Here is a 17,031-nt window from a genome sequence, read left to right on the forward strand (position 1 = left end):
TCATGTCACTATGTAGCCAACCCTTCTGTCAACTCTTTGAAATCTTCTATTTGTATAAAAATGGTCAAGGTGTTTATTGTCACATGTACAATGTAGAAACGTGTTTCCCTGTGCAGTGAAATTCCTACTTTGCTGTCCACAATGCATTTGGATATGTGCTGATAGGAAGAGTGTAAACATAATTATAAATATGATCATAGATATGAATATGAACAGTGCAATAGAACAGTAGCCGTGCAATAAGACATTTGAGTTCAGCTTGGTGTGGAACTCACAAAGTGCCGGTGCAAAGATGAGTGCAATTCAAGTGGGCAGTAGACTTTACATGTGCGAGAAAAATGAGTGTCAGCTGTTTAAGAGTCTGATGGCAGGCGGGTAGAACTTAAATCGTGTTGTTCTACATTTCACACTCCAACTGGAGGGTAGGAGTGTAAACAGTCCATGTTGGGCGTCGGCGTGGTCCTTGTCGATGGAGGCAACCCTCCTGTGGATTCTACGGTGGTAGATGCTCTGCAGAGAAGGTTCTGGTGATCCTCTCTGCAGTCTTTACCACTCGCGGCAGGTGTCTGCAGTCCTGATCAGTGGTGCTGCCGTACCACAGAGGGATGCAGCTGGTTCGGATGCTCTCATGCAGCTGTAGAAGTTGCTGAGGATCTTAGATGACATGCCAAATCTCCTCAGCGTCCCCCCGACCGTCTGTGTGGTGTTGAGGGACCAGGTGGGGTTAGATGGGCTTGGGATAACTGGACACCGACTCAGTTAAGCTCAGCAGTTATGCTGGTTAAATTATAATTCATAAAATCAGATTCTTTAACATACGCAAACCTTTCGAGGGGCCACAAAGAAATATGTGGATTATTTGAGAATTACGTTTGATTTCTTTTTAGCATGCAACTTCCGCATCTGCACTGTGATGACAACATACATGTCTAGATTTGACCACAAATTGTAATAACGACAACTGTGTCTGTCTGTATGTATGTATATATGTATGTATGTATGTGTGTATGTATGTATGTATGTATATGTATGTATGTATTTAGAAGGTACATTTTTTCTTTTGGCAGAAATATGTTTTCACATCTGGTCAGTTCCGCAAAGTTTGACAGGGAGATCACATTCGCTGACTGTTGTATTCAAAACACAAGAATAGAAAAACTTGTAAAGAATGGAAATCTGTTAATATACGAAAGCACAATTTTCGCAAAACTATTAGCAGTTCGCATCTATATGATCTAGCAGTAGAAAGGATACAGTCTAATCGACGATGACTTACTTTTGGCAAATTATGTTTATAATACAAAGCTCTGGGTTAAACATGGGTCAAGTTATGCCTTTTACAGTCAGGAACATACTTTTTATTTCTGTCTACCTAGGAAAATTCTACAACATCGGGGATCAAACTGGCTATGGGGAGGACCACTGTCAGTTTGTGGACTCTTTCCTAGACGGGCGGACTGGCACCCACATATTTGCTGACCAGTTACAATCAAGGCCAGGTATTAGGATCGACCGTCGCCATAACTTGCTCGTTTGATGCTCTCATTCGTGCAGATATTCATCCCTCTGCCTCCTGTGTCAGGATTCTACAGGGCGATGAGACAGGAGCCTGTCAACTTTGGGGAGATTGGAGGGAAGTCACATATTACCTATGTGGGCTGGTATGAGTGTGGTACGCCCATACCAGGGAAGTGGTAAGATCTCCTATGGCCTTTTCAGGCTGTTTTTTTTAGCGATGGGCTGGAAGAAAAGGACTGTAGATGCCTGCTGCGGCCTTAGAGGAGATGGTCCTTCTCTATCGAGTTACCATGGACATTGTGGAAGTGTCAAATTTATTTGAACTTATCCTACACAACCAGGTATGAATGTGTACAGAAGTATTTGGTGTCACAAAACTGCACTTGTAAAAAATTGGTCTGGATTTCTCTATTTATCAAAACATATCTCCGTGAATGAAACAATGCAGGAGGGTCAACAAAATGTGTTGAATATACAGTAATCAGAGAAATATTGGGAAGCTGGCTCCCAAATTATAATGACTTGTATATTATTTATCAAGGGGTTGTTATTGAATATTTAGTGTGTGCTTTTGAGACGAGATCATAAAAATACTTCTCAATAGTTGCATGGCTATGAACACACACATTGATCATTTGTATACAGAAATAAGGTGGGGATCATATACTGTACTGATTGTACATTTGGACTATGTAAAATACAAGCACACAATACACACAGACATGCAGAACTAACCGTCTGCTGGCCCTGGGGGATTATTAGCAGCTGCAGTTTGCACAGTATCAAACATTTGTTCATATATGTATATGATGTGAAATCATTGTGTTCCAGGATAATAGATGATAGTATTAAAAGTCTGAATATCAGGTAATGAGTGAAAAAGACTTACGTTAAATAGTGTAGTAAAGAACAAAACTTGACCTAAGAGGTTCTACTCATATCACTTGAGAATTTTGTATTCTTTAATGTTCATGAAATATTTCCTGTATTTTACAAATGAAATTGATGATAAATCATGATGAACTGAGGTGTAATATGGAAATAAAATAATCTCTGCTAATGTTTTTGTGTTTAAACATGACGTGCATTGTACATAAGGTCTTGAATCAATATCGTAGCTGTCAAGTCATTTCTACTTCTCTTTATACCACAGGTGTATTTGAAGAACCATGTAGACTGCCTCCTTATTAAATGTTGTTTTGTATTTACTTTACTTTATTTACTTTGTTGACCATTTCCATGACTTGAAATACTTGTATGTTGTACTACAGTTACACATTTAGGGGAAAAATGATTTTTTTGTTGTGCCATAATTAACATTTGGCTAGATTGAGTCAGGACATAGCAGGGATTTGAGAACAGCAATAAAAATATACATACCAAATCCGAGACATAAAATATCTCACACATAGTACCTACAACACAGGATAACATGTGTAACATTTCTTAAACTTGTCAGTGCTAATCTATATTTTACAAATAGGTCTGTGACTTGTAGCAATGTCTTCTAAAATATCCCTAAAATCTTTGTGGTATAAATGGGAGGAAAATTGGCCTTCGGGGTTAATTTCTTCCTTTATTTCAATTTATTTGCTAATTTCCACGGTTATTTGTAAAGTGACGAGAAAATGCCATGAGTACAGACGGTGGTAAGACAGTGGTAAAAAACAAACGACTAACCAAAAAGGAGATATGGGACTGAGCTACTCTTTATTCTTGAAGGAAACTTTGTTAATTCCACCCAGTTGTGCATCTGACATAATTCTTGAACTATTCCCCTTTTCTTAACATAATTTGGATTTATTGAAGTTTGTCCCAATGAGGATATGTGGCTTGAAACAGTTGGTCTGGCTATGTTAACAAGCAACTACTAAAAAAATAAATAAAAAATGGTTGTTTCACACTACATGCTATCAATTAGGGTCACCAGAATACAAGGTTTATTATGGGTACAGAGCTGGCTGCTCTTTTAGATTTTCCTGTGGTGTTCATCATCACTCTGTGCGATGGGTACAATCTTCTTTAAAAAAATGACACGATAACTGCAATTGTCCTCTTGTGTTTTGATCTGGATCTGATACAGACCTAAAAAGGATATGAATTATTAATCTAGGTAGACTTGCTATATTTCACAAATCCCCTGTATGTTTTCCATCAATTAATACTACAAATCATCCATAACGATAAAACACGAGTGATTTAAACTTAGCACTGATTCCAACGAAAGTGTTTGATGATTTTTCTAAATTTTCTTTAATAAACCCTTTGTGCTTCATTCCTCTCACTCGTTGCGACAGTTTGACATGACATATCAACCACATACTCCCGGGTGACATGTCCGAGCCAACCACAACCCTCAAACAGGAAAACCAAATAGGAATACCGCATTACAAGAGTTTTCCAGATCTGGTTGGGGGAGAAGCCAAGAAGAAGAGCCAAACTTCACAGACATGAACTAAGAAACCACAGACAGAAAGACTGTGTTAAGAAAGGGACAGTGAGCCAAGATGGCCAACAGCAACTCAATATCAAAACAGAGAATTCAACTTCCACTGGGTCTTGATCATTTATTACGTTAAAGAAAAATGTTACAGTTTATACATTAACAACTAATTTCACTTGAAGGTGGAATTGGATCTTATATATTAGTAGAAAACAGTGATAGATCATGAGCGCAATAGCAAGCTTTACTGGAGGTGATATAACAAGGTAAGCAAACCCTTTTGATTACACCTGGAACTAAGCCTCCCAAGAGCCCTCATTTAATTGGTATTCCTGTCATAGGGCAGTTTTAATCATTAATAATATCAAAACATGAAGGTGAACTGCTGAAGAAAACAAAACAAACCAATGAGCATAAAATGGGTGAAGTGTCATTTAGATAGGCACCCACACACCATATGCACGTAATGATCAGGATGTCTGTATGAGAGTGCGAGGATATGGAGGCAACTCACAAAATAGTGCTCGAAGAATAGCAAGAGCTTGTGGACCATCATGTTTTGGTCTTCCAAGTGTGTGTGCACGCATACAGGCTGTTAACACTTTTACAGAGACGTGAGAGTGCAGAATAGACAGTGAGAGAGGGCGGGAAATAAGGGAAAAATAACACGAGAAACACACATCAAGAACAGTGGTCTGTTGCTAGACAGTACACAAACACTAACCATTGGCCTGGGGGCGAGGGGAGCTTTCCTGGTTCATATTTAGATTTAATATTTGTATGGGGGAGATGCAGAGCAATAAACCATGCTTTCTGCACCCAGTTCAAATAGCTCAAGCCACATACTGTAGAGGGCAGGGGTATCGCTGCGTTAGGATCAATCCATTCTCTTTTACCGGTATCCAGGGCCTGGCTGAGTGTAGCCCTGGCCATAAGGGGGGCGGTTGCGCGCATATGGGTTAGCAGCTCCAGGTGGAGGGGTGACTGTGCTACCTGGGGGTGGAGTGTATCCTGGGCGGGGTTGGTACCCTGAGCCAGGCTGGGAGCTGGGTGGGATGCTGTAGTTGGCAGGCTGGGAGGCCTGGGAGGTATAGTTTTGGGGAGGGAAGGCTCCCGGCGGATACTGCTGTGTGCCCTGTGGGGGATGGGGCTGCTGCTGCCCCCCCTGGAAGCCAGGGGCTGCAGCTTGGGCTGGACCAGGTGCTTGAGCCTGGGAGGATGGTGGTGCGTAGTTCTGGAACTGCTGCTGCTGTGGCTGTGGTGGACCAGGCTGAGGAGCACCAGGCTGAGGGCTGTATCCGGCTGAAAAAGGGGGAAGAGTCTCTTTAATTCACGATGGGGAGGAAAGAAATCCTGATTAATTAAAAAAAGGCAGCTACCTCTCTTACGATTCTGACTATTTTTACTCTTACCAGGATACTGCATACCATACTGTTGCTGTGGAGGAGCCCCCGGTTGCTGAGGCGGGTATCCGCCTGGAGCCTGGTACGGCTGGTACACCTGACCTGAATGAAGTAAAGAAAAAAATGTTCTTTACATTGCGACTATCTTTTCATCTGACAACAAAACCTTTATTCTGTGATTTTTTTTTGTATGAGCTCACATCATTCTCATGCCAATGCAAAGGTATAGTATTGTTAGGCAAACAGGTGTTTTGGAGTGTCAGGGCTGAAAGACACACCTACTTGATCCATAATCTCTTACAAATATGCCCCCTTCAGTGTTGGCATTGATGAGGGATCAGATATGATCTGCAACAGCTTCTCCCTAATGAATATATACATATGATGGCTGGAGCCATGAGGCCTGAATAAACTTTAAATTCCATTATTATAGGAGGGACACCTACTAAAGGCCTCTATACTCCAATAACTACATGGTTTATTTGGGGGCAGAGTATACAATTTGCAGATGCAATCAATATAATTTCTACATCTGGCAAGAGCGTGCTCAGTTTGATTGTAAACATCTTCAATGGGTACATCTATACTTTTTGGACCCGGGACGCATGAGGTGCACTGAATGTTAATGAGAAATAATCTACCTTCTTGGGAACACCTGTGCATTGTGACAAACAGCTGCAACCACTTTAATTTAATGTGCTGCTAAAAAGCACAACACGCAGAGATCTGGCCGTGGCACATTACAGTAAGAATTGGCTTCAAGCAAGAGGGCAGGGTGCAAGTGCCGAGACAAACACAAACACAGGACCTGACAAATACAACAATGCGATCCTTCTCAGAACTGTGGCTGAAACAACCCACATGGCATCCTTAACAGACCCGTCTATGTTTGCAGACAGTGACTTCCTGCTGCACTTTTTATTAACTATGACTTCACCAGGCGAAACTACCTTCGTGCACACGTGGCAGATGATCTTCAAGTCATGTCATTCCCTTATGTTGTGATTTAAGGAGGACAAGTAATTCTTACAATCGGATGTCGTCTTTATGTTTGAAAAACATGAAACCTGTTCCTTGGTATTTTAATGAGCTCATTAAGTTTTCCTTTCATAGAAGACTTGGCAAAATACTGTTCTCACTTAACTAAGCCCAAAATACCACCCCTAAATGGCCTGTGCTTTCAAGCTCGAGTAAAATTAATGCTGACTTTCCACTCTTTGGGAGGGCTGACACTTTGGGACTTTCTGAGTCTGAACAGACTAAAGCAGAAAGGAAGTCTATAAGCTCCTACCAAACTACTATGCTGGAAAAACATCAATAGACTCAAGTATGACTCAGTTTCTACAACTTGAAGTCAAGTATGTCTTATGAATTCACTAGGTCATTATTTAATTTTGTCATTTAAGGCAGGAGACGCCACACACATGGCAAAAGTCCTTTCAAGGAAACAAAACGAGAGTGGCTGAGGTGCAGCATACAAACAGTGAGGGGCACAGCAGTGACATGACACAGCACATCTAGCATGAGCGCCACAGTCCTCATTGTATGAAAATCTATGTGTAAAATTGGATGCATTTCATGTTTCTCTCAGTCTGTAATGGATCAGAACTGTTATGTAATAGTAATAGAGGTATGCGTGGCTGTTAAGACACCATTAGCCAGGAGAACTTATGTTAACTCCAGTGGGGCCGATAGGACAGCAAGCAGCCTGCCAAGAGATCACGGGAAAGAAATGTCTCCCGGCTGACAGAACTGAATTGATTCAGCAGCAGCAAAACTCCACATAAAATTGATGGCCTGCTGACCTCTGACATGCCTTTAAAACAAAACATAGACCATGAGTTTATTTTTAATTAATCGTTTTACACCAAAAAGACCCTCCTACTTTTGAGCCTCATGCGATGATCTGAGTGCTTGCTCTGTATGTACATGTTTACGGTTTCTTTCTGTCTTGCACAGATGTGAAATTTTGCTTGAGGTCTATCACCGTCTGAGAGACAACAGGTTGAAATCTTTACCATCTGCTCATGGCTCTTGTTAGCAGCATTCTCATGACAACAAGTAACCCAAGCTTCCATTAAAAGTGAGCTTAAGGCAACCTTTAAAAGGCCACACATGCTCAGTTGGCTTGCAACCTTATAAGTTACCTTTTTTCCACATTTTTGAACATTCACTAGTAACTCTGCTTTGTCCAAAGGATGGATCCAGAGAAGCTAATCATGTGACAACAAATCCAGAGCATCCTAAGTATATACCGAATGTATAAATGTTGAATTAGAAAACAGATATTATGATGCTCATTTAAGGCTTTTTTTGTTTCACGTGGACACCATTTTCACATAATCTATTTGCAAGAGGATGAATATAATCATACAGCCCACAATGAGAATACAAGACAGGTCTATGGGTGGATTTTCATCCATTCTTTTCTACAATAGGAACTTAAGACAGCTGGTCTGCGCCCTGCCTTCCTCTCGCCCATGGGTCTACAGCCTAAATAGGCAAAAATGGTCACACATCACAAAATAATCACAAATCAAAAACAGTACAAATTCGATTAACCAGTGGGATGTAGAATCCTAAACAGTTCCATCTTCAAATTATTGAGTCAAACGTGACAGATTTTTGTTTTGATTTGCAGACTCACAATAATGCCCCCATCCGTGTTGAAACAGGAGTTATAACACAGCAAGATGTTACAGGAATGTCTTTTTTTTTGAAAGCCTTTAATTAAATAAATGTCGGTAACATCTACAACTACTGGTACATAACGCAGATGCATTTTTTTCAGAACAGGTGCTGATCTTATGTGCAGCAGCTCTATATCCTTCTTTGACAGCCAGACTGATCGCTTTTAACTTGAAAGCCGCATCAAATGCATTTCTGTGCGTCTTTTTCATGATGGGGGTGTGTGCAATAGGCGCAAAATGGCTGATCTGAAGAATTTTCATAAATGCGAGTGGGCTTCATTTGGCCACTATGACGGTGATGGCAGAAGGAACCTACCATAATTACCCTATTAAAATCCATAAATTAGCTGCATGGTTGTAAAAGCCGCAGTTCTCAAAAAATGTGAAAAAGGGAGCAACTTATATGCCGGAATTTACGGTACTTGAAAGTAACTGTGAGAATCATACAAAAAGAGCAAGTTCTTGCAGTGCAAGGAAATCAGGTTGCTTTAAGAAACTTTACTAACCTTGAATAGGTTCCTCTAAAGCTGGCTAGCTATGTGAAATATAATGCATTACTGGCCAAATTTCTGACATGAAAAGTCTTTCTTCTGGCCTAACTACACTCATTAAACTTTGTGGACAAGTCCTCGTATGCCAAACCACAAAATAATGAGTGCTCATACCACATGTGAGTTGAGCTTCACTGTTGCAAGCGAGCACAGGGGTAAGAAACAGGGTGCAAGAAAATGCAGCACCTTTGCTCAAGTCGCCTCCACAACCACAATATCAAATTAATCTAATCCTTTTGCAGCAATGTATTAACTGATAGACATTTTTAACCTCTATAGCTGCACTTGAACAGAGAGAAAAAAAACAAAGGAAACAAAGGCACAGGTTGGATTGGCAGAGGAAACTTTGTCCATCCAGAGGGGTACCACACATACTTAGGTAGATCCTGTTACAATATGGATCAGGCTCAAGGCTCCTATCAGGAGATCAATGGAAAACAAGTGGCCAGACTTCAGCCACCTCTTCAATACATTCTATATCTTTTATCTGCCAACTGTGGTTAGGTGCACGTAAATGATGCTTGTCATTTTATTACCATTCTCCAGGAATGTAGTATGTAGTGTGTCTACATATATTAATGCTTTAAGAAGTGGGCTCACAGCAACAAACTGAGGATGGGGAAAAAAATTATATAAATAACAGTCATGGGTGACTGGAAAAATTAGACAAACTAATGGGACAAAAGGCTATGTATTTGCAGTGTTTTGATTTTCTGAGCTTGCTTTTCCACCTCCCAAAACAACCCACTGCAGTCACTCCCCTTCCTATGGTTATAGCACATGCAGAAAGGTTCAAGTTAGCTAAAAAAGGATACTGTTTTTGTCATAATTCTGAGCAGATTGTTCTAAAAATGTTTGAATTTTGCTGGAGACATTTACTTATTTCAGCTTATTCTAGTCATTTTAAAAAAAACTTTTTTTTTTCACCAAATATAATCCGCTTAGATGAAAGTGACACTTTCTGTCTATAGTCCTGGTGAGCGGTAGGATGATGGTAAGTGACACGGCTCAGTAAATGGGGATCATATACCTCTGTCTGGCACAGTCTTTGTTCCTGGGCACAGTCAAGCATAACATGAAATTACTTTTCACATGCAGTTGACTGGAGTGACTGTGGCAGTTGTTACGTACGTTCCTGGAGTAAATCCTGAACTTACAGTAAATAATAAAAGGATCCACTGTGTCAGTCCTGAGCAGACATATTGTATAAGCACAGTCCATGTTGAGAGGATTGGGCTAAGACACTTAGCAAAAGTTTTTAGTTTAATTAATTCTTTCATTTTCTGTTTTTAATGTTGTATTTTTCAAACTTATGTTTAGGTTTCTCTTTGGGACCTTACTTTGACAAAAGACATTTCTTCCTTGTATGGTAGTTACTTATTAATGTATTTAATTTGAAAAATATTCCAACACTAACTGCACAGCATAAAATAACAGTACAGAGTGTTGAAGGGCACTGTCAGTCTATGTGCTGGGTGGAGGAATTTACTGTAAGAATAAATAGCAGTGATGCATAGTGTTTCAAAGACATGTCTGACAGTTTTTATGTTATATCATTAAGTACAATTTACACTGTGGAAAAAAGCACCAGGATATTTGGGTAACAGTCATATTTTAGTGGGTCGGAGGAGCATTCCATAGAAGACACCTCTGAGAAAGAACATTTAATTGATTAATGGCCCTCAGGCTAGGTTCTCTGGATCTGTGGTCTTTCAAACATCAATCCTCTGTGCAGGCTGGTTTGTTCCCCATTATGATCTGCTGTGTTAAACATTGCACGTCTCACCTTCCATGCCAGCTGGGGGTCCCTGCTGTACTCCAGGGTAAGGAGCCTGCGGTTGGGAGGGCAAGCCTGGCTGAGGGGCTGCAGATGATGAAGAAGTAATGCTATCAGGGGTTCCTGAGCGCTCCTCTGGTGCAATTGGTGGTGGAGCTACAGATGGCAAAGAGAGAAGCAAATGCTCCTGAGAATGCTATATGTCTAAGCTAAAACAAAAACTGGTGAATTGTAAAATTTCATCTGACACAGGCAGGAAATAACAAAACAAAATATATTTACATAAAACGCAAGTGCTCCAAGTGATCAAGGTTGGATAATTTGATATACCTGGGGCTTGGTCCTCGCTCAGGCCAAATGAGGAGATGACATTCTTATTGACCTCATCCTGGTTTTTTAAAGGGTCAAAGGCTGACATGCTGGCTGCACTGACAGGGGTTGAAAGCTTTCCTGCGGGCTCTGCTGCCACCACTTTGCCTTCACGCCCATCCACTGATTCTGGTAACACAGACAGATAAATATTCAAGGACAAACTGGAAAGACATAATGTCAAAATAAACCTTTGCTATAATTTGTTATTACCCCCAAAGTTTCTTGATGAACTACTACTTCATTTAAGACACAATTACAATCAAGCATGTACAATTAAATTGTGCTTGCTCTAAAGAGGGCAGATATACAAACTACAACACATAACTAGTGTTTAGGTATGAGGGACCACAATCTTAGTTAAATGACACAAGAATTTACAAAGCAAAAAAAGCTTTCTATTTGGTGCATCATTGAAGTCAAATTTCACAACAAAGAAAAATATCCTATTACTTTAACAATTACAGGCTCCTAAAAAGCCTCTCAGTCTGGAGCTAATATATGGGATACAGGGCCTATGATTATAGCAGTGGGTATGTTGGATAGGTTATGTCTTGAAAAAGCTGTGAAAACCTCTTCAGTGGAAAAGACATAAGATATGTGATAATAAAAGAAAAAAAAACAATAGTAAAAAGAAGAAAAACAATGTTTGAGTGCACATATGCCATTACCTAATGAGACCCAAAGTTTATTGTGTATCAAAGTTTATGATGTCTACAGTATGTGGCGCTTGTTAGTAAACTCATTTTCAACTTCAAATCTTAGTTTAACCATTAACAAGCAGGTGGCAAGATTTCTCATTAAAAAAACTGCAGCTTTGCACAAATGACGTGTAGACAAATCCCACAGAAAGACATTTTGTCAGAAAGCTCATGAGGCTGACCAAATTGATGCATTGCACATTGTAAACAAGCTGTCTACAGTTTTTAAATCTTGTATTTCAGACAGAAAAACAATATAAAAATAGAGACCTTAAAAGTGAAGTCATGTGACAAGGTCTCCTTTAGCTACAATCTAAAAAACGTGTGAATTTAGATCAAACCTAAATTCTAGTTACCATATCAAAGGGTCACAGGGTAATATATGTAGATTTAGATGTTTTCGTTTTTTTATTTTATTTGACTTATTTCAATTACCTTTTTAAATATTTGCTTTATTATTACATTTTCCAACATATTCTCTATATTATGGAACAGCTGTTTATCTCAAATTTCAATGGTATTTGAGATGTGCTACATAAACAAAATTTTGTTTGATGGATGGAAAATATATCCCAGTGTTTAGAAATCGAGACCTATGAAAAATAAATGGTTGTTGGGAGCACAAACTGTTTGATAAATTTTCCAGTTTGACCAAAAGTAAAAAACAAAACAAAATTTTGCATTCTATAAAAAATTAATACATCTAATCAAATGCAGGCCTCAAAGCAGTCATGGGATTTTAAACATTTTCAATTTTATTTTAAGGTTTCTTATTTTGTTTCTTGTTCTCTAAATGAAGAACGCATAGTTTGTAATGTGCTTGTCGGGTGTGGGGTTTACCACTGTCTGGTGCTGCAGCAGTCACACCAGGTTCTGCCGGGGGTTCCAGGCTGTCCAGCAGGTTGTTGACTTTATTTCTCAGTTCAATCAACTCCCTACGCAAATGCTTCACCTGACTGGATTCCAAAGGCCTTGGTTGCCCATTGACTGTAGAAATGAGAGGTCAGTGAACAAATTAAACCAGTCTCTATCCGTTCTGAATTTCCATCTGTATATTGACTTTAAGTGGGATCAGAAAAAAACACTACCACAAATTTGAGACTGATAATAAACAGAGGTCATTAAGGCTATTTATAAATATATCCATTAATGTACTGCTACATGAATTGTCTTCAAAACCAATCTTAGGACACGCACGCCCACCTACACGCAAGCACCTGAGGTAGTGCAATCAACTGCTTTTCTAGTAACAAAGTGTCACAGACAGCATAAGCAGGACTGCCCTCAAGTGACAGAAAGTCGCAATTGAATTTCCACAGTTGGTGTAAAACGTCAGTGTGGGATTTTTCAATGCATCATTCAATTGCAGGAAGGGTATTTGTCAACTTACCAAACAAAGTCAGTTTGAGTATTCTACTACACTGGATTGCAAAGGAGAGGTCAGAGCTGTCAAAAATGGTAATGAGGTCATCATCTACAAAAAAGAAGAATAGCTTGGGGTTAGAAACAGAGTCCCGGAAAAGGGACATACATAATGCTGTATTACTCTTTACCATCGCATACTGAATTCAACTTACAATTTGCTTTGACATGCAAAATAAGCTGCACATTTTGATAGACTCTAACTATATTCAAACAGAAGGATGATCAAAAGTCCCCCAAACACAAGGATCTCAAATGTTCTGACTTTCCACATACAATAAATGCGCTTATCAAATGTTCTTGCATCCATAAGGATTTCTGAAAAACAGAATGACAATAAAATGACAGAAGTAATCAGATGTAATCAGCATCTTTCCATTCTCCTACTTCTCGATGTGAGGAAATGCATTTGTCCACTGTTCCACAACCAGGGAAAGTTGGGGATAAAAAATTTAAAATAATTAATAAATGAGTAAAATCAAGAGCAAACTAAAATTCATATTTGAAATTAAATTGTCACATTTCTGTAAAGTTCATACGAAAAGATATGTTATATTTAATTCATAGTGCCAGTACACACTGCAACTATGGAATTCCCGTTAAAAGCCTTTCCATCAAGAAGGACCTGCAATAATCTGAAGTTTTTCCGTAATTACATCAAATTCAGACTTTGGCAAGATATGTGGGTGAAAGTGATGGTAAACAGACATGCTTATATTGTTTCGTGCAAGATTCAATCTTCAGATTCATATATGTGGATGCTGTGATATTCTATAACCACATATTCCGAGGCAACCAATTTCGTATCTATTGAATATCTAGCAGCACCCACCAAATCCAGAGGATGAACTGGTCTGGTCTAGCATGTCATTTCTCTTATTACAGCTTAAAGAAAAGCCACAGATCAAATGCTCCTTTGAATGCAGTTTTTTAGACCTGCAGCCAACAACAAAATTGAACATTAAATGAAACAACAAATTAGTGTTAGGGAAAGTCTGATGTTATGTTGAGATTCGGAGAAAACCATCCAATTACATGTTATGTTCCCAAACCTGCAGAAGGTCCAAAACAATGATTTTTCCAAACAAACCTTATACATGCTTTGATTTTTTTCTTTCTTTTACTAAATTTATTATGAAGGCTGTTTGATCCACTTGAACCAAGGGTATCTTGGGTTCACAAAAAAAAAAAAACTGCAAACAAGCATTTCAAATGTAAAAATGTATACAGCATAAAGTTTTACTCCTATCAGAGGGTGCCAATGATGCACCTAAAAACATTGACAAAGCCAATAACAGATTATATTACTACTAGCGTGAATTTTGGTTGAAGGAGTGGTCGAATTAACTGACCATTTTTTTCCTCGTTCTCCTTGTTTCTTGGTATGAAGTTCCAAGATACAACTTTGATGGTGATATTGAATTAAGAAGAAGGGCTCAATGAAGACAGCATGTCACAAATCATTTGTTTCAATTTGTTCATTAATTTAAAATCTATCATATGCAAGTACTTCTCAACTTAAGGTGAGAAAATGCTGTCACCACAAAAACATTGAATATGAATTCATCAGGGCAAATAATAATTACACCCTTAATCCGTGTCAAATTAAATATAGAAAACGCTATTAATTTATCAAATGCTCAGACGATATGGTCCAAAGATTATTATTAACTGAGTAATAATAAAACTAGAAATGTACCGACCTTCATCCTTGTATTTGATTGTAACCTCGTCGTTACTCTGCAGTTTCCCTCTAAAAACACGTTGCATCATAAGCACTAGCTCATCATAGGTGATGTCTTCGTTGTGTATTGGAATGCGTCTGATGTCATCACCCAATTGGGCTTTGATGATCAGCTTCCCGCTCAGGTCCAGCTGGCCATTCATTGTGCGGACCGTTCTGCTCCAGACACTTAAGAGACAAAGCATTACAACAATTATATAAAAAGTTACATTGCAAGACTTCTGCCTGACGGGTCATTCAATTTTAATTTTTAAATTGAAATCACTCCAAACATCAAAATTTAATAGTATAGTATTGTCCAAGTGTGAGGGGGGTTCAAACTGAGGGTGAATGTTATTTACCTTAGAGGATGCATAGTGTTATATTTAGGTCTTCGATGCCACTTAGCTTTGGAGGGTAGCAGACAAAGATGCTTCATTGTTTGGGTTCGGGTTAACTTGGTTGGTGTTACATATTAGTTCATGTGAGACTCTGGTCTACACAAATTAAGTAATCACTATTGATCAACTTGCACCCACAAATTCATTCATGCACTAGGAGAGAATTTCCAATTGGAGGCTGATTTTTGGTTGGTGTTTCTGTGCTTAAAAAAAAAGATTGGGCATAAACCAGAAATGCAAAACAATTAGATGTACTTGCTATTTGGAGCATGAGGCTTCAGGGTAAGTTCACTTTTTATTAAAAACAAAAAGAGTTGTGAAAATATACTAAAATTTGGCTGTTGTACTATATGGGGACAATAATTTAATGATTAAATTACCAATTACCATTGATATGCATTGTCTTCTGTGAGAGTAACCTAGTCACTAATACAGGGAGACTGATATCATATCATTGTAAGGGCCTCTAGATAATGTGGTTCTCTTTTCCTTGAACAATGAATTGCACATTCAGTACTGATAAGAATCTTGTCAAAATGAGAGGCCAATCCAATCAATGTGCAGGGAAACTACCTCTAACTTTCACAGCAGATTCCAAAGGTCAAGCATCAGCATGTGAGCTGGCAATGACTCATCTGAACTATTCAGGATCTTAGCGACCATTACCAAAAATTACAGTCAATATGATTCCATTACTAAGTGCTGTGCATATGCTATGAACATTTAAAAGTTAGACCTTTAAAATGAAAGTGTCAAAAACAATGATGTGCTTGTTATCGTAATGTTGTATGAATATCATATAATCATACCAGTATTAACTTACATAATTACATATCAACTTTAATAAGAAAATAGAATTCATCCATATCTAGTTGTTCGTGCTCATCACCAACTGGACTCACCATGGTGTTTAAGTCTGGACAACATACTATTGTGAATTTAATTCCAGGATTGCAGAGGCTTTGAATGACCCTGCCAGATGAATAATTGGCTGGATGCTAGGGATTGCGTGCTAGCTACCATCAACCGGAAGCAGGAATGAGACATCTACAACGACTTGCAGACTTGCACAACGAAATAATCCTGGTTTGTGAACCAGAAATGTGAACCAAAAAATGCACGGTTAATTTGTTAAGAGAATCATCATCTGGCAACGGCTTATACACACTTACAGTATCACAATCAACAGCCAAAGTTTGCTAGCAAGCCTTTTCCGCCCTGTGTAAATTAGGACAGCTCAGGTATTATGCTATATAGTTTTTATTCCTTTAAAATTGCCTCAACCCAAAATGGGCAGTTGAAAAGCAATCGGTACCCTAAATAAAGGTTTACAATATAACATTGCTAACTTGATCAGGGGTAATGTCAACTTAAAGCAAACACTGTGAGACGTGTACACCAATATGATTTGATACGTCATCGTAATTCTTGCATCCTATCTTAATCAATACAACTTAGATGGGACAGTGTTATTTAGTTAGAGCTACCCCTTGGAAACCGGCGGCCCAAACACCTGTTCGGGCAAGCTAGCTCGACGTTAGCTTGCTATATTGCGAAGGTAACATTAGCCGGCTAACGGTTTAGCATGCAAGCTTGCTAGACAGTTACACAATGACTGCCGATAAGTTTCCCGTCGTTAAAACAATAGTACAATGTACTTTGGCGTCAAACCCAACGATGTATTTCACCTGAGCCTGACGACTTCTCCCCAAACGGTGAAAATGGAAAATGTTCGTTAGCTTCGCTAACTGGGTACCAGCATCAGGAAGTGCACCGTCGCCTCGGCTGTCGACGTCAACCAGTACGTGGCATTCCCTGCGCGCAGCCGCAAATCCCCTGACGTGACTGCTGAGTTGAGCCGCCCCCTGATCATAATTATAAACGTATCCTAAAGATCCCAAAGCAGAAGCAAGAGCGACATTGAATTATATAGTAATACCACTAATTGTTAGTTAAATGTATTTTGAGCCCCAACACGAGATGGAGCAGAAGATATCCTGATGAATACGTCAATCAACTAAGTGCAAAAATAT

The 17,031-nt window shown here is 39.0% G+C and overlaps 2 protein-coding genes across 10 annotated transcripts in view; one reads left to right on the forward strand and one right to left on the reverse strand.

The window, feature by feature from the left end:
• abi3bpa (ABI family, member 3 (NESH) binding protein a) overlaps positions 1-2,726 on the forward strand; it is a 30,092-nt gene extending 27,366 nt beyond the window's left edge. For all 8 annotated transcript variants that reach the window (XM_086145049.1, XM_086145050.1, XM_086145051.1 and 5 more), the window contains 2 exons: positions 1,377-1,499; positions 1,583-2,726. In XM_086145049.1, the coding sequence (XP_086001175.1) occupies positions 1,377-1,499; positions 1,583-1,698 (239 nt within the window). In that variant the 3' untranslated portion in view covers positions 1,699-2,726. The remainder of the gene's footprint in view (positions 1-1,376; positions 1,500-1,582) is intronic.
• A 1,342-nt stretch (positions 2,727-4,068) lies between these two features.
• tfg (trafficking from ER to golgi regulator) lies at positions 4,069-16,807 on the reverse strand. 2 transcript variants are annotated; one of them, XM_086145059.1, is made up of 8 exons: positions 16,687-16,807; positions 14,578-14,786; positions 12,843-12,926; positions 12,293-12,439; positions 10,713-10,880; positions 10,392-10,538; positions 5,389-5,466; positions 4,069-5,263 (listed from the first exon to the last, which is right to left on the reverse strand). In XM_086145059.1, exons 2-8 carry the CDS (start codon positions 14,759-14,761, stop codon positions 4,854-4,856), a joined length of 1,218 nt encoding a protein of 405 aa, XP_086001185.1. In that variant the 5' UTR covers positions 14,762-14,786; positions 16,687-16,807; the 3' UTR covers positions 4,069-4,853. The 2 variants fall into 2 exon arrangements, with proteins under 2 accessions (XP_086001185.1, XP_086001184.1); XM_086145058.1 differs by having other exon boundaries at positions 5,374-5,466.
• Between the last annotated feature and the right edge of the window lie 224 nt (positions 16,808-17,031).

Source organism: Fistularia commersonii, chromosome 4, assembly GCF_037954325.1.
Source record: "Fistularia commersonii isolate RoL2024-O1a breed Wild chromosome 4, RoL_Fcom_v1.0, whole genome shotgun sequence".
Lineage (NCBI taxonomy): Eukaryota > Metazoa > Chordata > Actinopteri > Syngnathiformes > Fistulariidae > Fistularia > Fistularia commersonii.

Coding starts and splice junctions, on each gene's coding strand:
- tfg (XM_086145058.1), bottom strand. CDS start 14,761: ATGAATGGCCAGCTGGACCTGAGCGGGAAGCTGATCATCAAAGCCCAA. Junction 5,467..10,391: donor ACCCCCAGCTGGCATGGAAG/GTGAGACGTGCA, acceptor TACTTCATTCAG/GTCAGGTGTACCAGCCGTAC. Junction 5,264..5,373: donor GTATGGTATGCAGTATCCTG/GTAAGAGTAAAA, acceptor CCCCTTTTTCAG/CCGGATACAGCCCTCAGCCT.